Source organism: Acromyrmex echinatior, chromosome 5, assembly GCF_024713525.1.
Source record: "Acromyrmex echinatior isolate Ae372 chromosome 5, ASM2471352v2, whole genome shotgun sequence".
NCBI classification, from domain to species: domain Eukaryota; kingdom Metazoa; phylum Arthropoda; class Insecta; order Hymenoptera; family Formicidae; genus Acromyrmex; species Acromyrmex echinatior.
The window spans coordinates 5,722,129-5,741,101 of NC_141856.1; the positions used below are offsets into that span (position 1 = coordinate 5,722,129).

General features: G+C 30.8%; 4 protein-coding genes across 5 annotated transcripts; 3 read left to right on the top strand and 1 right to left on the bottom strand.

Annotated features, from left to right (window-relative positions):
• Positions 1 to 119: 119 nt before the first annotated feature.
• LOC105149462 (forkhead box protein C2) lies at positions 120 to 2,565 on the top strand. Its single transcript, XM_011061899.2, has 2 exons — positions 120 to 1,750; positions 1,957 to 2,565. The coding sequence occupies exons 1-2, from the start codon at positions 1,133 to 1,135 to the stop codon at positions 2,149 to 2,151; spliced, it is 813 nt and encodes a 270-aa protein (XP_011060201.1). The 5' UTR covers positions 120 to 1,132; the 3' UTR covers positions 2,152 to 2,565.
• A 1,510-nt stretch (positions 2,566 to 4,075) lies between these two features.
• Gmd (GDP-mannose 4,6 dehydratase) lies at positions 4,076 to 8,070 on the top strand. Of its 2 annotated transcripts, XM_011061900.2 has the most exons (8): positions 4,076 to 4,196; positions 4,799 to 4,877; positions 5,235 to 5,477; positions 6,151 to 6,343; positions 6,446 to 6,678; positions 6,787 to 7,002; positions 7,101 to 7,169; positions 7,279 to 8,070. In XM_011061900.2, exons 2-8 carry the CDS (start codon positions 4,824 to 4,826, stop codon positions 7,339 to 7,341), a joined length of 1,071 nt encoding a protein of 356 aa, XP_011060202.1. In that variant the 5' UTR covers positions 4,076 to 4,196; positions 4,799 to 4,823; the 3' UTR covers positions 7,342 to 8,070. The 2 variants fall into 2 exon arrangements, with proteins under 2 accessions (XP_011060202.1, XP_087262524.1); XM_087406398.1 differs by having other exon boundaries at positions 4,095 to 4,877.
• A 978-nt stretch (positions 8,071 to 9,048) lies between these two features.
• LOC105149464 (uncharacterized) lies at positions 9,049 to 11,773 on the top strand. The gene is made up of 5 exons (XM_011061901.2): positions 9,049 to 9,446; positions 9,877 to 10,180; positions 10,519 to 10,779; positions 11,073 to 11,225; positions 11,422 to 11,773. Exons 1-5 carry the CDS (start codon positions 9,079 to 9,081, stop codon positions 11,578 to 11,580), a joined length of 1,245 nt encoding a protein of 414 aa, XP_011060203.1. The 5' UTR covers positions 9,049 to 9,078; the 3' UTR covers positions 11,581 to 11,773.
• Positions 11,774 to 12,688: 915 nt separating this feature from the next.
• On the bottom strand, positions 12,689 to 17,227 carry LOC105149465 (NECAP-like protein CG9132). Its single transcript, XM_011061903.2, has 3 exons — positions 16,975 to 17,227; positions 16,377 to 16,773; positions 12,689 to 15,976 (listed from the first exon to the last, which is right to left on the bottom strand). Exons 1-3 carry the CDS (start codon positions 17,058 to 17,060, stop codon positions 15,710 to 15,712), a joined length of 750 nt encoding a protein of 249 aa, XP_011060205.1. The 5' UTR covers positions 17,061 to 17,227; the 3' UTR covers positions 12,689 to 15,709.
• Positions 17,228 to 18,973: the final 1,746 nt, after the last annotated feature.

Genomic DNA, 18,973 nt, shown 5'->3' on the forward strand with positions numbered 1-18,973 from the left:
AGAAAATGAATTCTGTGACGTATAGTCGTGTCTTGTGAAACGTGAGGAAATTGAGAAACTGATAAATTGGTAAAATTTTTAAGAAAGTGAAGAAGTTATATATGTTATAATAATTATATATTTATCCATTTATTCAGAAACGATTCCGGTCACATTATCATAATCAAAAGTTAAATTAAGTATATATTTGTAGAGTCTACATATTATATGAGTTTTACATTTTAATATAGTCGTTCACTCTTGTCTTATTTACATATCCAATTAATTTATCACTGTATACGACTTGTTAAATTAAAAAAAGATCCAAGGCAGAGAAGGAGTGTAAACGTTACTAAATGATATTTGATTGAACATGGATCGAAAAATCGATCTTGTGAGAAAGTTAAAAGCAACTTTCGGTCTGACTTCTGCTCTCTTTTCTTTTTTTCTTAACACTCTGTGCGAGCCTTTGCATCGATTGTAAGGAAGGATCAACTAGGAGGAAAAGACCGTTCCGAGAAACCGTTTGGTCTCGATATAATTATCGCAACACTGTTTATATATTGGCGCAGTTACTGCCGGCGTGGGTGTTGAAACAGCATGTGTGTAAACAGCAATAAAACACGTAGTGCGGTCCCGGATAGGTAATCTCCTCCCCACGAGAGCGTAAACGGGAGTTCCCTGGAAAACCACCGATGGGCGGGGTTGAGCCAACCTCTAGATTCCCCCAGTGTCAAATTAAACAAATCTCCTTCGTTAGGGCAACTGGATGTAACGGAGTCTCCGGCGAGTTCGCGCCCTGATCAACAGGGTGCTCCGCGTCCTCTCCCTCGAGAGGATTACGCCAGTGCGACATTACATCTGCGACTCCATTTCTCCCGCGAGAATATACAGTGAAATTCAACGGTGCTTTTCAGTTTTCATCGCGACAAAGGAAAAAAACGGTGAGAACGTGATGTAATTTCAATTTCACGGTTCATCGAGTGATACGTCGCGCCAGAACATCCTGACGGAACCGTTTCCATTGTCGAGAAAAGAAAGGATAACACAGATCGAAGCACAGAGTGATATTAAAAGCCTCCTGACACTTTGACGACTTGCAAACGACGCGGTTTTCGTTTCTTCGAGGAAGATCTTCGAGGAAGTATTCTCGATGCAACAAAGCAGTTGTCCTCAGGTTCATGGTCTCTTCGCGGACGCGAAGGATCAAGCGTGCGATCTACGTGCTCGGTGTCAAGAATACTGGTACATCTTTCCGATTGACAAAATGTTCCCCATAAAACGTGCGTACGAATTCATTAGCCTGGTCCCGGAGATGCTGCGTGCCGACGTCGCCTGGCCGGCCTTCAACCAGACGTCCTGGCCAGTCCTGGCGAGACCGCCGATCGGCTATAAGATCGCGCCGCATCATGAAAAGCCACCGTACTCCTATATCGCTCTGATCGCGATGGCGATCAACTCGTCGCCGAAGCGAAGGCTGACGCTTGCCGGCATCTACAAGTTCATCATGGACAGGTTCCCCTACTACAGGGAGAACCGGCAGGGCTGGCAGAACAGCATACGACACAACCTCAGCCTGAATGACTGCTTCGTGAAGGTACCGCGAGACCGGACGAGCACGGATGATGGCGAAGGTCATACAGCCGGAAAGGGAAGTTACTGGACCTTGGACCCGTCCGCCAGTGAAATGTTCGAGCACGGAAATTACAGGCGTAGGAGAACGAGACGACAGAGGGTACTCGCTCATGATGGAAGACCGGAAGGATTATCGGTACAGAGAATTAAGCTTTAGTAAGCCTTGTGCAAGAGAGGATCCTCCGTAATATTACTTCTTGACTCTTTGATATCGTATAGTCTCTCAACATCTGAAGCTAGTCTCCAGGAATGAATCGTGTCTATATATAGATATTCGGGCTATACAATTTTACGGAGCATTTCTGATAACACTACTGAAGCGCGGTTTTGATATGATTGCAGATATCAACCGAATTCTTATCCAATTCGACGAAACTTCAAGAAGAACAACAAGAAATCACTGAAACAAATGAAAAAAATGTCATGACGAAGGATACCGAAATCGAACGTATAGATTCTCCAGGACGTATCACCAAAATGACGATGTTCAGCATCGACAACATCCTACGGAAATCCACGCGAGAGTCGCAATTATAGTTTTATATACTTACTATCGAAATAGCTTATATAATATAACATCAATGGAACATTTTGGCATCGAGCAACAATGTTAAATAAGAAGATTCGTTTTGGAACCAGAAATCAAATTTTCCGTTCTTACATATTATATGTGCATTCACGAATTATAACTAGTTCTATTTATTGTGAAATGTTTTTTTTATTTTAGCATAAAGAATATACAACATTATAATCGGAAGTTGGGGACTAATATACGTGTTTTATATAATTTCTTCCACTCGCGCTAATCCAGCAAACTATTAATATAAACTACTACATAACAAAGATGTAAATTTATTAGAGTCTGATCGAAATTACATTTTAATCTCCGGAAACCGAAAACGAATATTCGGTTGTCATTCAATTGTCGAAAACAAAAAACCGAAACCGAAATTTAGATAAGTCTTAGTTAAAAAAAAAAACAAAAAAGAGAAAGAAGCTAATAAAATCACATTTTTTTCGGTCGGAATTGGACATTTTTTTATTAATTTTACAGAGACCGTATGATTTTCAGAAATCATATAACAAATTTATTTACTCTTTAAAAAATAATATTTTATTAAAATATCTAACTATAATAATATAATAATATTGTATCCTCAACTTTTAAAAAAATCAAATCACATAATAACTGTGATTTGATTTCTTTAAAAGGATTATTAGGATCATCAAAGTTTATATTCAAATTGTTTAATGCTTAATCAATGAGTTAATAATTAAAATCGAACAGTTGTTTTTTGAACGTTTACCGGCTCGTTGCAACTTGTACAGTTTATCCACCGAAATCTTCTCTTAATTTCAGTCGAAACCGAAATCAAATTGAAACTCTGATCTTTGACCGAAATCGAAACCGAAACCGAAATTTCAATCAGACTCTAAAATTTATGTTTTACGTAGCAGTTATATCTATATTTGTTGAGAAAATGAACAGCTCACGAAGAGATTTTGCTAATACTTTTGAAGCTTTCACGAATATATTTTTTTCAGAAGTACCAAATTTAAAGTTTGCGAGTTATCGCCGTATATGCTCTCTTTGCCTTAACAAAGTGAATGACAAAGTTCACGAAGTGATATTATAATAGTATCAAAGTGAACACTTTGATATTAATAATTATGGATCACAATACGATGATAACCCGCAAACCTTTTGACATTTCCGAAAATTTTGTGTTTTGGATAACTAAAGAGAAAACAGGAAGAATCGATTAGTTCCAGTTCAAAAAATTTCTGTAATTGACCAAAAGAACAGCATCGTTATTTATATATATATATATATATATATATATATATATATATATATATAATTGAGATAAAATTAAATTATAATGAAAAAATATATTAAATATGTTTCATTGTTTAATTATACTTTACATCATTTCTAAACAAAATCCTAAAAGCAGATTTTTAGATACACTCTAATTTCAAGTATTTGATAGCATCTATATACTGAACGTGACTTTCTCCTCACCTTTTAACAATGTAATTTATTTAAAATAATTTATTGCTGACATTTTGACTTAATTGTTATCAATCTAAAAATTAATTAGAATATTTTGAAAAAAAAAGAAATGCGTTTAATGTTTTCACAAATATATTTAAATTTTGTAATAATTTAAATTATATCAGAATTAGATTGTTTCTCATTTTAAAATGAAATATTTTATACTTATAATAAAATAAAATTCAATAAATAGATGAAATAAGATACAACGAAATAAGAAATATTTTATGTTAAAATTTATAAAGATAAATATTATAAAATTCGAAAACTTGATAAAGTTTATATATATATTGATTAGAATTACCTTTTGTGAATGTGTTACCTCCTGTAGATGCGTTACTCGTCGAAAATATCTATGGCTATATAATTCTATGTACTTTGTGCACATAGAGGCGCCAGTAGACGGATTCCACGTCTACCTACATTTATTCTCATTTCCGGACAATCAGGACCGGGGACTCCAGTCATTCCAGATTCCAGAGTCTCCAGATTGCTCCAGACTCTGGACTTGAGCTTCTCCTTGGTGAATACCATACAAAACTATATGGGAAATCTGAAAGAATTTTAAATATTCGTATCGTTATATCAATTCAGACAGGATTAAGATATGTGTTTGGAGGATGACAGAAGAAGATTTCAGAAAAACTTAGTACTGAAGAAATAATATATTAATAATTTATTAATAATTAATTCTTAACTTTCTTCTCTTGATTCACAAATAGTGTGATGGAATGCGAATTTAATGTGAAGAATATTTATATTTAAAAATAAGGAGGAACTGGGAAAGATAATTGTAAATAAACAACGAAAATAGAAAGCACGGAAGAGAAAAAGGACGAATATTTATATAAAAAACACTAGTTTTTCGCTTGATAACACTTGATATCGTTTAATGATAAATATTATCAGCATTACTGATAAATATTATCAGCATTATCTGCTATGGCATAGATGATACATAGGTACTTTTCATTTGGTGACCAGTCGACACAAGTGTCGTTCAATATGTTTGTTACTAATTGAATGCCGAGAAAAAAAAATGATATGCCATATGTGTGTCGATTTGTGTCACTAAATTTAAAATATTTTCAATTGTTCTCAATAAACTTTACTTGTTTGTTGAAGTACGCGTACTTGTGTTATATTCAACATGGCAACTGGCGATGATAGACGTGTCGCTCTAATAACAGGTATCACCGGGCAGGTAATTACTTTATTTTTTAAATTTAATTTTAATTAATCTTAATGTTGTCATAAAATATATTGACTTGACGAAATGTATAATTTTCAAACTAAAACTGCAGTATTAAATTTTAATGAAGAAAATATCAATTTAATCTCTAATATAGATCATTTTTATCAATGTAGATTAATTACCTTAATTTAACTCTTTTATTTTAATCCTTAATGAGCATAAAAAGTAAATCAAACTGAAATTAAAGTAAATCTACATTGGCAAACATGTTATTATACGTAGGCATGTTATTTTAATTGCCTTGTGTTCGCTATGAAACTACCTTCATAAATTTATATTGTCTTCAATCTTTTGTTGCTATTATAGGATGGCTCTTACCTGGCAGAATTCTTACTGGAAAAAGGATATGATGTGCATGGCATTATCAGACGGGCCAGTTCATTTAACACTGCACGTATTCAGCATCTTTATGAGGATCCAAAATGTCATCGACAAGGCAAAATGAAGCTGCATTATGGTGATATGACAGACTCCAGTAGTTTAATCAAAGTCATTAGCGCGATACAACCGACAGAAATTTATAATCTCGCAGCACAAAGTCATGTTATGGTATGTATTTTATTTGTATATGTATGTGATTCATACTTATACAGAGTGTCCCAGAATGATCTCCAAATATTTCGTGTGCTGGAGCAGACTAAACTGAGTCGAAAAGTCCTCTCCTATTTTGCAATTGTTGCAGTAGTTAATAAGATGTTAGTTAAAAATCGCTGAATTCTGGTTTTTAATAATTTTTTAATAATTTTTTTATTTAAATACTATCAATTTCAAAAAACGGCAAGAGATACAAATTATTTATTTTCTTCTTATAGAGTTCAAAGAATTTTTTCAGAACTTTTATCAACTTTTTAGTACTGTATTTTCTTATTGACAATTATTTTTCCAACACAGGAAAAAATGGTATTAAAAAATTCTTAAAAAATTCTCAGAATTCTATGAAAAGGAAATAAACAATTTTTTCTCTTGCTGTTTTTCTGTAAAGTTAATAGTATTTGAGTAAAAAAATTATTAAAAACCAATATTCGGCGATTTTCAGTAATTAATGTCTTGTTAATTATTACGAAAATTGCAAAATAGTAAAGGACTTTTCGACTCAGTTTAGTCGCTTTAAATATGCGCATGAAATATTTGGCGGACATTCTGAGATACTTTGTATTAATCAATACTAATACGTATATTAAATAAATTGAAAATTATATGTGATGTATTATTTTGTTACAAGGTAAGCTTTGAAGTAAGCGAATATACTGCAGAAGTAGACGCAGTAGGAACAGTAAGAATATTGGACGCGATACGTACATGCGGCTTAGAACAATCTGTAAAATTTTATCATGCATCAACGTCCGAACTTTACGGCAAAGTACTGGAAGTTCCACAAACCGAAAAGACACCATTTTATCCACGCTCTCCATATGGTAATTGAAAGAAAAAGATATATACTTTTACATTAAATCATCTTTATATTAAATTTTTATATCTATATTAAATAATTTTATATATTTTTTTTCTCATTTTAGCTTGTGCAAAATTATATAGCTTCTGGATAGTCGTAAATTACAGAGAAGCGTATAATATGTTTGCATGCAATGGTATATTATTCAATCATGAAAGTCCGCGAAGAGGAGAGAATTTTGTTACAAGAAAGGTGACGAGATCTATAGCGAAAATACATTTAGGTCTACAGGATGTACTTGAATTAGGAAATTTAGATGCAAAACGAGATTGGGGCCATGCGAAAGATTATGTAGAAGTAAGTAACATTTCATGATTATTACATTATTACATTATGTTCATGACTTTTATAGATTAATTAAATAGTTCAAGTTTCTTGACATAAACTGCCATGTACAATATGCAGGCAATGTGGTTGATGCTTCAACAAGCACAACCAGATGATTATGTCATAGCGACAGGAGAAACACATAGCGTGAGAGAATTTGTAGAAGTGGCATTCCAATATGTAGGTCGTACAATTAAATGGCAAGGCGAAGGCGTGAATGAGACGGGACAAGACGCACAAACCGGTCAAGTATTAGTTCGCATAAATCCGAAATTCTTCCGTCCAACCGAAGTGGTAAGATATCCGAAATGTAAAAAAATGAAAGATAAGTTTTATAATATATTATAATTTTAATTTATATTTATAATTGCTTTTTTCCTATTGTTCGACAGGATGTCCTTCTGGGTGATGCATCAAAAGCAAGAAACAAATTCGGATGGAAACCAACAGTTACATTTAAGGTAATTTTTTGTACATTTAAAAAAATGCAAGTAATTCTCAAAAATATAATATCCTATATATTTCCTATATATTTCATATTATATATATTATAATTCATATATATTGCAGGAACTTGTAAAGGATATGATGGACTCTGACTTAGAATTAATGTCAAAAAATCCAAACGCTTAACATTATTGCATTGGAATTGTGATACAATCAGACACATTTATCATTTTATTTACGAAGCGACAGTATTTAAAAGTTTATCTACACTGTAAATATATAAATATTTTTTAAATGTTTTTGAAATTCTTTAGAGTAAATGAGATTTTTATGTGTAATTTAGTAGCACAATAATGTTATACAGATAATTGAGAGTGATGCTCCGTTTTGTGAATTTGATTGCAAGATGCAAGTTTAAAAGTGGCCAATCTATATTAATATTTTTATACATTATTGCCTTGCCAGAATTTTTACAATTTTATGTTATATTCTAATATAACTCGTTTTCTTTCGCTCTCGCCTCAATATCAAACAAAACATTCGTTACATTTAGGTGACAATTTCCTAAGAAGTGATATATTCTGCAATTGTTATGTATTTTCTATTATTCTGAAATGAATTAATCTTTAAGTTAATGAAAAAAAGAGTCGAAGTGTAAGCAATATATTTTACCATGGTACAACAGACCAGGTATATTATAAAGGTTTATATTATAAACGTATGAAAAGAAGAGCATAAAAAACTTTATTTATAATGTATAATTATATTATAATATATACGTTTATATTATAATGTATAAGTTGATTCTAAATATTTAATAGAACGATAATGAAATATTAAAACCTCTGAACTTTTTTCTAACTAAAATTTCTAATCTGAGAATCAAAAATATATGTATATGTAAATATTCAACAATTACTCAAAAAATTTATTCAGATTGATACTGTTCCCAAATCCTTTGAAAAATACAAGACTTGATTATTATACATACAAGAGTTCGAGTTAATTTGTAACAAGAGAGAGATTTCATCGTCATAAATTAATAGTCTCGTAGGAGGATTGCTGGAAAGTTTAATAATCCTAAAGTAAGGCATTCTTGAATGTATTATATATATATATAATATATATATTATATACTACTATTATTAAATATTACTAATTTATTAGAGAAGAAAAGAAGAATACAGTAGAAGCTATAGTTTTATATTTAAATAAAATAAAAAAATATAATCTTTTACGCTAATAAAAATGTACATATAAAAAATCATATATACATAATATTTTATGTATTCAATTATTGATTTAATAGTAAAAATATTTAATATTGTAAATATTTAATAATTGTTTATAAATCATTTTACATGAAGCTGGTTATAATTATCTAACTAATTTCATGCCGATGTTTATTGCTCGGACTTCTCTATTTTGGAAATTCTTGCGAGGTCGAATTATTCTACTTTAAAATCTCCCGTTCTCATTTCCCACTTTTATTCAACATATATTCGATATATATATTTGACTTCAGTCAGAAACAGTCAGAAGTACATTGTATTTATATCAATTTATGTATGCATCTATATATACGTTATATCATCATCGCATATGAGTGATTTAAGCTAATTTTAATGAACTCTTACGATTAGGCTCGATTGCGCCAACGTTATTTTAAATCGAGTTTAAAAATCTTCTCTTTCTTTTAAAGTCGATAGAAAAACAGAAAGGGAGAGAGTTTTAAACCTCGTTTAAAATTAAAGTAACGTTTTTGCAATCGAGCCTTAGTATATTATTCTGAAACCTATTCTCTCATTTTGCAATTGCATTTTAGAATAAAAGGTTCAGCTTATTCGATCAATTCGATCTCCTCTCGACCCTTCCTTTTTTTTTCTTCACCATTTCCTTCCCCTTCCACCTCACTGCACCTCGATGCCTCTTCTCTTTCTCTCTCACTCCCGATCGCGAGATTGTAAACAATTCGAACGCGCGCGGAGGAAGGCTCAGGAGCCAGGAAGGATGCGACTGACGTGGGCCGAAGGGAGGTATGCGCTTTGCCTGCTAGTCCTGCAAATAAGACTGACGAACTCGCGGACATCCTGGCGATTGAATGCCGCTGACAAGGTCGTGAAAACGACCGACTTCGTGAGCGCGGTCGAAGACGATCCAATCTTTGACATCCTCTCGGGCAGCGTGGTCACCGGCAACGGCCAGACCTGGAGCAGGACCGCGACGTCCGAGAAGCACGAGAAAGTGCAGCTATACTGTCAGGAATGCAAAGGTTTCGCCAGTCAGGAGAGGTAAGGAGCCGAACGTGTAATTACCTTGCCCAGGTTCGCGTTATTAGGTTATAAAATTATAGCTTGTGCCCTCGGTTTTTTTCTTTCGTTTTTTCTTCCTTTCCATCGTCGCATTGCGCTATCACATTTATTATAAATTTGTAATATGCTAGACACTTTCATAAGCTAAACAAAAAGTATAGTAAGTTATGGCTTAATTATTTAAATTAAAAAAACCAGATACCTATTGCGTAGTCTTTCTGCAACTAAGTTTGTATCATATTACAGTCTACCTGCATGCGTTTTATTTATTTATTTTTTTTGTGTTTTTATCATATACACAGTGATACCATTTATGACATAATTTTCTTTTTCTTTCTGTAGTTAGCGTTTTGTGTGTGGCTTGCTGTTCATTCAGTGTTAACAGCCCTAACTTTGGTCCCCTTGGCAGACGACTTTCGTCATACGTGTTGAAGGATACGCAAAATATCAGCGAGTCCTTTCCACTGTCCTCGCAAGTGTCGAATGAGCAGGTGACGTGCGCCTCTGGTCAGCAATGCGACAACGTAATATTGGACTGTGGCAAGCCAGTAAATTTTACTTACTACGATAATCTGATCGGCGTAGCTAACAGAAACAAGCATCCATTGGTACCAGAACCTAATGTAGCACTCATGTTCAAGAAGAATGGAGGCAAAACTGTCGACGTTGACATTGATTTGCTCGAGAGACGCTTGAAGAAAGCAAAGCGAGAGGTATATATTTCAAAGCATTTAATGTATATTAGCGCTAGATATCAGTGTAAGAACCATACACTGATAATTAAATACTATATTATGAAATTGCCAAAGATTCCAGCGTTTTCATTTTTCAGTGAAGCAAAAAAAAATAAACTCTTGTAATAAAATAAATAAAAAATAAATACTAATAAACTATTGTAATAAATAAAAATAAACTATTGTAATCATAACACTTATGTCTTTTAAATAAACTATTTTTTTATACTTTTTAACATATATCAAATACAATGAAGGTTTTATATAATATAACTTTCAATTTTTCTTTAAATAAATTTTTCTTCCATTTCTTCTAGAAACCAAAATCTGTCCAACTGTATAATCAGATAGGAAATTTCTGGCGTATAAAAGGTGATGCACAAAGATCGATTGAATGCTTTCGTAGAGCACTTGCTGTATCACCACATAATGCAGAAGTGCTTTTGAATTTGGCTAGAGTATTACTGGTACAACATTACTTGGATGATGCAACGTATTTAGCCAGACGATCTTTAGAACTGCAACCACCAGATCGCAATGCGTGGGAGCAATATCTTACACTTGGTCAAATATTCAAGGTATAGGGACAATAATTTGCGATATAGCGATGTAAAAAATATATTCACTGAAATTCCAACTGGATATTCTTAATAAACATATCTACAAAATACTTTATTAATTATAATAAAGATTAACAACTCTTTTCTTTGATGGTTTCAATGAATATTTATATGAGTAAAATGAATGAATGAAGGGAAATGTATAAATAAGTGATGATTATCCATTGAAAAAAAAAAAAATATATATATATATATATACTAAAAAATATACTAATATAAAATGTAATGTTAACCGCACTTTCATTTTATAGGCATATGGACATTTTCAAGAAGCAGCTGTACACTTACGCCATGCATTGGAATTAAAACCAGATCTCTCTGATGCTGCCGATGCATTAAAAGAGGTCGAGTCACTGCCGCTCGCAAGTATGCATGTGTATACATTGCTGATCATCGTTGGTTTGGTACGTAAACTAATGAAATAAATATACAAATTATCTATCTTTTGTGGGCATTAACAATTAAATAAAGTGTTTATTTTTTGCATCTGTTTTTAAAATAAAGTTTTATCTAAACAATTTTACGAAAAGATAGAACTTTTTTTCTTTCATGAATAACTTCAACAAAAATTGTTAATGATACGATGACTTGTTATCATAGGTACTAGGTGTACTCTTCGTTGTATTGACCAGTGTAGAATGTGATGATGTTTCAACTCTAGTCAGTGGACAGCTTCAGCGCCCAGTACAACGACATTTCAGTCGTGCTATGGCTATGCGCAGCTTGCGACTTAATGTTGCACGCAATAAACGTTGTTGATGGTGATGATAATGATGATGACTCATTATTGACAAATCAGTCGTTTATACATGTGATAGAATAACTTCTCATGCCATAACGACTTATCTCCCTGCAAAGTATTATTTATAACATGACGCAATAATTCTTGGGATGCACTAATTGTTTATTATATATCTCTGGAGAAAAATATATATGAGGAAATATACAAAAATTTCATTACTTCTTTATTCAGACCGGATCCAAGCCGTTATCAATTTCGAGATTAAATTCTTAACTTCTATCTAATATTTATTTTTATCTTTTCAACATGTTTACAGAAAATAAAAAATATGGAATGTCATATACATATAACATATATATGTATGTGTATATAATATATATATATATATATATATATATATATATATATATAATACAGTACATTGTAATAATTTTTTCAATTATCATATACATCAAACTAGAATAGACACAAGTGATATACTTTTAACTTGTTTTTCGTTTATATCACTTTGTAATACGATTATATGTTTATAATTGATATATTAGTACCTGATTAAAGCTGAAGATTAGCTTTAACATACAGGAAAGTCTCAAGAAAGATGTGAAATAGCAGCAGAATTGTATTTTTCAAAATCTATATAATAATTTTAACAACAAATTTGACTTTGGAAGCAAAATATGTAAAGCTTTATATATATATATATATATATATATATATATATAAAGAATTTTTACAATAAATAGAAGAATAGAATAATAATAGAATTTCTATTATTTACTCTTAAAATTTGTTTTATTAAAAAAAAATTCTATTAAAAAAATCATTTGAATATACACATAAGTATTTACTTCTACTAATATTCGGAATTGTAAATGTTTGTTGAAATTGATAACTTTTAAGGAAATTTAAGATTATTTCTAAAAGAAAAATCTGATTTTTACTTAATTATTTTGTCTGTAATATTGAATGATTTGTTTCTTAGGTATTTTAATATCTATTTCTACAACAAAATTTTCATTAATATCAATAAATCTGTATCGATCTAATTTTAAAAATAATATTTATTACATGTACATTTAATTACTATTATTATTCGAAGAATATTTCTTGTGTATGATATAAAAGTTTTCTTTTTTTTACATTTAATGTTAAATATTAATAATTCTTTGATTCGATGCTAATGTGTATACAACTTATTCTTATTTCTTATTTTTCGCTGTCACTTCGCACCTTTTTGAGACAATTCCTATAAATAAAAAGAAATAAAATATATAATATGAAATTGCATCTAAACACTCATTCAACAAGATTCACACCAACAATATGTTTAACAAGATTATTCTACATTTTACATTAAAATTTAGCATAGGATAATGTAAATAACATTGTACAATTTATAAGAATAATTCTAATTAACGAGAATAGAGATAGTATAGTAAACTCTCTATCTTTTCGGAGAGACAATTATTTCTCTTTATGTCGAAATTTTTTACATATATTTCTCAGACGTGTGTTGAAATATTTTCGGCATAACATCCTTTCAATAATAATTTATACATAATGCTTATAAGATATGTAGATGTAAAGTAGTTATTTACGAATACTATCCTTAAAGATTAAAAAAAAAATAAAGTTTAATTCGAATGTAGATGAAAATCTATTTTTATCTATTCTACTGTTTATTGAACAGAAGATTAATTAATTTAATAATCTTATTTAAGATCTAATACGTAATTTATATAAAATTCGAGATATAATTTCCTAATCGTTTAATTTCTCAATTGCGATTGGGACAAAACATATTGGGAAATACATAAAAATGTGAAAATACTTCTTTTATATATCATTGAATATTTATCTCTTGATTAAGCTTTTCGGCAAGAATTTATCAATTAACACATGCGAGACGAAAAACGAACTAGCTTAGAGAAAAGAGTGAATTTAAAACGTGATTTACGCGACTTGCTGCTATTTCAATGAAAAATCTAACTTGGCTCAAATGTATTAAAATTGAATAAGTAACTTTGTGGACACTCAATGTATAAGGGAATCAGGCCTTATTTTTACAATAGGCCTTGTAATATTTACAAATGTTGCAGCTAACGATCGAGGCGAAATACTTATTTTGTTATTATATATTGGAGATATGTATTATATATACTGTCTTGAATAATCAATAAAACATGTCTACGCAATAGAAAATACTATAAATATATGTTAATTAAGAAGTTAACATTGGAGGAAAATTAACTATATATCATTAAATTTGACTATAAAATTTATAATCTATTAAAACATTAATTTTAATTGATAAAGTATTATTCTCTTTTTATATTTGCTCGATTTTTGCAAAATATATTAATACATATTAATATTAAATATTATAATAAATTTTAAATATATTAATACGTATTAATATATTTTGCAAAAATCGAGCAAATATAAAAAGAGAATACTTTATCAATTAAAATTAATGTTTTTATGTAAATATATTATTATTAATACGCAAAATATATTAATCGATACCTTGCAAAATTGTTTCGTCGGAAAAGCTTGAAATAAAAATCACAATTTATGTATAAAAGAAATAATTTAATGATTTATAAATAACAAAAAGCTTCTTTAGGAAGTTTGTGACTTCCTTAGGATTTAATACTGTGCTTTTCAACAATATTAATTAACATAATAATGAATAAATAAAATATATATTGAATAATATATCTAATAAAAAGACGGCATTCAACTTATCAATATTTTGCGCATTATACGATGTTCAAAACATAAAGCAAATTATATAAAATATTTAACTAAAACAAAGATATTGTCAAATTTGCAGATACACAAATATGTATTCATTAAGTCTTTCTGTGCAAATCAAGAAATAGTTAAAATCATTATTGAATGCTGAGAATTGTTTTTATGTACAGCCGATCACAGAAGTCACAAAAATTAGACCGAAAAGAAACCATTCCATATATTATATTTGAAGATAATGATTGATAAATTGAAAATAAGATGAATAAATTGAATGTCATACTGTGCCTCTGTAAGTACTAAATACACATATATTAACTATTGCAATCTGCCTCGAATTTGCCCCTAATTTATTGGACTAGTTTGTACAAGGCACTAAATGCATCTGATATATATCGACATTTACACATACAAAAAATTATGTTATGCTATCTCCAAATACACTGAATGTCCAAAAGCAATTGAGGTGCGTTTTTGTGAACGATATTTATAAGTACAATACTATTATACAGGGTGCTGGAGAATCGTACAACAATCGAGAAGAGGGCAATTTATTAAAAAAATAAAAAACAAATATAAATCAATTTGCAAAGTAAAACTTTTTCATATAAATCGCAGAAGAGAAAACATCATATCTCTAAAAGTTAATTTTAATCGATAATTTGAGTCATCTTTTAAAATATTTTTCTTAGACAAGTTTGATATTAAAGTTTTCCTGCTAAGACTTCTTTTTTCACTGGAAAAATATAACCCCTTTAACGAATGTTGCTATAATTTTCATTGCACGCTATATAGTATTGGAAAATATACATCAGACTCTCTTTCCATTATTCATAAAGACATCCTTTCAATAATCACCTTAAAATCTCTAGCTTAATACGTCTATCATGTCATATGTGTGTACATATATAATCAATTATTTTATTTACTTTAATATACAAGAATGATTTTAGCATAAATGGTTAAATTTTAGATACTCATATTCCATTTTGAGAAAAAAAAAGATTATATTAGTACCAATCTGAAAACGTTCTCCTAGAATTTCAAGAAAATGTTTTGCAAGTTTATATAAACAGGCACGTTGTTTAATATTACATATTAACACTGTATGCCATTAAATAAATTATCAGTCTCAAATTATCAGTTCAAGAATTTAAAAATTAAGATAATATTTATCAATATTCATTAATATCAAAAATTTTTAACGATTTTAGTTGTCCATAGCATCAAGACTATTTATATAAAATAGTCACTACTATGAAATTTGACTTTCAGTGATTCTAGAGAGTGGAATGTATGTTTCTAAAGCTTGATCATCCATTTCAAAATCATTATGTGTATATACTAAAGTAAAATATCTATGTATAATATTATATACATATATTTTAAAAGTTAGAATTGCACCCAACTGGCATTGGCCACTGTGGATGCAGGTGCAGGTGCTGATGCTGATGCTGATTGAGAAGCACTAGCAAACTCGCCCCACTCTGAACTCGTAACATCTTGATTTTGACTTTGTAATGGCTTATGCGCCGGTGAGGAAGTAGGAGTCTTTGCTGGTGGTGGAGCAATCTTAACACCACCTGGAGGAGGCGGTAAACCTATAGCTGGATTGGTACGTTGTCTGGATTTGGAAGCAACTTCACTGCCATCTTTTTTCTAAGTGACAAATATGTAAAAAGATTATTTTAAAACTGGGTCATCCATATTCAGCAAGACAATTTTATCAAGATCCTTAATGTCCTTAATGTAAAAAATCTGACTTTTCATATTGAATCATATCATAGCCAGTTCTAAAAAGATTAAAAAGGATATTAATAGAAAATTAAAACCAGAGTATTCCTAAAAAATCATTCAAAGATCGAAGAAATAATTATTGGACGCAGACATACAAATGATAATATTGTATTTTTTCCTATTATACCTTTCTTTTAATTATTTTAGAACAATATTTTCTTAATTTTAATTTAAAGAAACATCGAACCACTTTAAAGAATAAAATAACAGCAAATTTGTCAAAACAAATCTGAAATATGTATATATGATAAAACATCCTTACGGTAATCTTCATGTTAATCTTAATAGTTTCGCCTTCCTTAAATCTGAGATCCAATTCCTGTTTTGGCTTTTCCTTCTCCTTCTCGATCTGCTCCCGATTTTTTAACCACTTAAAATGATCCTGAAGAGCAACATTCAGATCAAAACTATCAGACCTGTCTAAGAAGCCAACACCTATAAACGCTGACCGTCCATTGTCATCTTGGATCCTCAGAACGAAGTATCTTGATGAGTCAGTAACTGGTTCTACCGCTATCCCAGGATACTGTTCAATAGGACACTTGGCAAACAGTTCACCCGTAATCTTATCTTCCAACTTTATTGTGATGCTGTCGCCTTGCGACACCAATCGCATGCGTCCGGTCCAGGAGGGCTCCTGTAGGTTCCAATCGGCTGCCCTGTGACAGAACGTGAATTTTGAGATCATCGCATCGATTCCAGAAGCATGGAAAACGCACCATCGGTGCGCTTTAATATGTATTATCTTTATTTTATTCGAGCGACTCGAACATCGTCTTTACGTGAAACTATGGATCCGTCACTGATAACATATTGAACAGCCCAGTGAAACGTCGCATGAAGAGGCGTCTCGCGCTTACCGATAACCCCTGTTGGTCGACCTTGGTGGAATTTTGAAGACAAACACCTCGGATTTCACCAGGAGGACGCTCTCGTACGTCTCCATCGCGTTTGCCGATGACGATTTTCACAGGAGATGATCACAAGAACAATCACAGGGAATGTCCTCCTCACAAGGCTACTGTTTGAAGGTTCGTTTGCACTCTTCTGACAAATGTCCGCTATGATCAGCCGTGATTTGATAACTCTATCTTGAGTCACGCCTCCTGTTTTCCCTTCCCATCACTCCCTGCCCCACTTTTCCGCCCACGAATTGTCCATAGATTAATCGCGTAGATAGACTGACCGTAAATAGATTAATTTTTTTATGTGTAGCCAAAAGGAAGTATGACTCATCGACAGGAACATGATTACAAAGGAAATGATTAGCAATTACCTTATCGGTAGTCAATGTCGATTTCAGTGTCGACTACTTCCGATAATTATCAGTCAGCGAGTCAGTTAACAACGGAGAAAGAGAGAGAAAAATAAAATAGAAAAAGAAAGAGATAAAAAAATATTATTTAGCATGTTATATTAGAAAATATTTAAATAGAAAAATTGAATATTAATAATTAATAAAGAGGAAAAATTTATTGGTAATTGTTATTTATTTAATGTACTGATTGGATCTTCAGAAGCTAAGAACCAACTTTAACTTTAAACATTTTATTACATTTATAAACAATTGTCGCTATCGTTAACGACAACCAATGAGAAACGTACTTTCTTTCAGGATTGTCCTGCCATTGGCTATCGATAGTTAAATAGCGACAATCATCGATAAGACGTTTAGAGAATCCCGCTAAGGCCGACGTCCCATGGAGCGGAAATTACAGCGGAATGGAACAGCGCGACCAATCACAATTGTAGAAAAGAAAGTAGAGTAATGACTATAAAATTTTGTAGTTTGAACAGTTTCAATTACAAGCGTCAAACTTATTGACAGTGCTGACATACTGTATCGATCGTATTAATGTTTGACCACCGTTGACTGCGATATACATAATTTATTCTTATTTTTTTTATTGCTGATTCAGATAGAGAATTTGATGCAATCAGAATAATCTAATAACTGTTTAATTCAGTGTATTAATATTGAAAATGATACATGAAAATACGAACAACATATCGAATTTGTCTCTCAAATGTCAAATATAACGCTTCTTGCTTTTTTTCGTGTATAAAATTGTCGTTCTAATAGTTTTGTGACAAAAATCTTCACGTGATCTTTTTATCGCTGAAACGGCTAGTTTGAGCTGCTCATGAAAATGCACTTTAAAGGATGCGGTCTACTTGACGCTACAAATGCTTCGAAGCGTTTGACTTATTAACCAATCAAAAGAAAGAATTTTACTAATTGACCAATCAAAAAATGCTTTGAAGCATTTGTAGCATCAAGTTACCGACGAAATACTATTAAAATCCCTCGGTAAATTTTCGTGACTATCAATAAAACCCGGGGATAATTGAACGGTGATAATTAATAAAAATTTATGATTATTAACATAAATATTTATTAACATAAATATTTCGATAATATATTATTAAATTCGTGATTTTTTATTACATAAATGCTGTATAAATAAGTATGCATACTTTTAATCATAATATTGTATATAATATATTGCCAAAAAATTACAATTTTTTTCTCTGCAGTGATCATCTCTATTGATAATCAAACTCGAATGATAACATTAAAAATCACAATTTTAAATAAAAATCGAGTATTATTAAATTTTAAATATATATACATGTTTACAAAACTAATAAATCATGAAATTAGTACCGTATTACTAGTTTATTATTTTTAATCACTTAAATTTTAACAGGTACGCGAATTTCCATAAGAAGCCGAAGATCTTTAATAGTACCTCGTCGATAATCAAGTGGACTGTAGCCAAAATAAGTCTCGAGATTAAAAATTGGCGCTTGATATTCGTTAATTTCTGTCATATGACTTATTTCGATGTCAAAAAT

What these genes read in the sequence shown, in the direction of transcription:
- LOC105149462 (XM_011061899.2), top strand. Translation starts at nt 1,133, where the DNA reads ATGCAACAAAGCAGTTGTCCTCAGGTTCATGGTCTCTTCGCGGACGCG. An exon ending in GAAGACCGGAAGGATTATCG is followed by an intron (nt 1,751 to 1,956) that starts GTACAGAGAATT and finishes ATATGATTGCAG; the next exon opens with ATATCAACCGAATTCTTATC.
- Gmd (XM_011061900.2), top strand. Translation starts at nt 4,824, where the DNA reads ATGGCAACTGGCGATGATAGACGTGTCGCTCTAATAACAGGTATCACC. An exon ending in TTATCCACGCTCTCCATATG is followed by an intron (nt 6,344 to 6,445) that starts GTAATTGAAAGA and finishes TTCTCATTTTAG; the next exon opens with CTTGTGCAAAATTATATAGC. An exon ending in ATGCGAAAGATTATGTAGAA is followed by an intron (nt 6,679 to 6,786) that starts GTAAGTAACATT and finishes TACAATATGCAG; the next exon opens with GCAATGTGGTTGATGCTTCA.
- LOC105149464 (XM_011061901.2), top strand. Translation starts at nt 9,079, where the DNA reads ATGCCTCTTCTCTTTCTCTCTCACTCCCGATCGCGAGATTGTAAACAA. An exon ending in GGTTTCGCCAGTCAGGAGAG is followed by an intron (nt 9,447 to 9,876) that starts GTAAGGAGCCGA and finishes TCCCCTTGGCAG; the next exon opens with ACGACTTTCGTCATACGTGT. An exon ending in CACTTGGTCAAATATTCAAG is followed by an intron (nt 10,780 to 11,072) that starts GTATAGGGACAA and finishes TTCATTTTATAG; the next exon opens with GCATATGGACATTTTCAAGA.
- LOC105149465 (XM_011061903.2), bottom strand. Translation starts at nt 17,060, where the DNA reads ATGGAGACGTACGAGAGCGTCCTCCTGGTGAAATCCGAGGTGTTTGTC. An exon ending in TCGACCAACAGGGGTTATCG is followed by an intron (nt 16,774 to 16,974) that starts GTAAGCGCGAGA and finishes GTTCTGTCACAG; the next exon opens with GGCAGCCGATTGGAACCTAC. An exon ending in AGATTAACATGAAGATTACC is followed by an intron (nt 15,977 to 16,376) that starts GTAAGGATGTTT and finishes TTTGTCACTTAG; the next exon opens with AAAAAAGATGGCAGTGAAGT.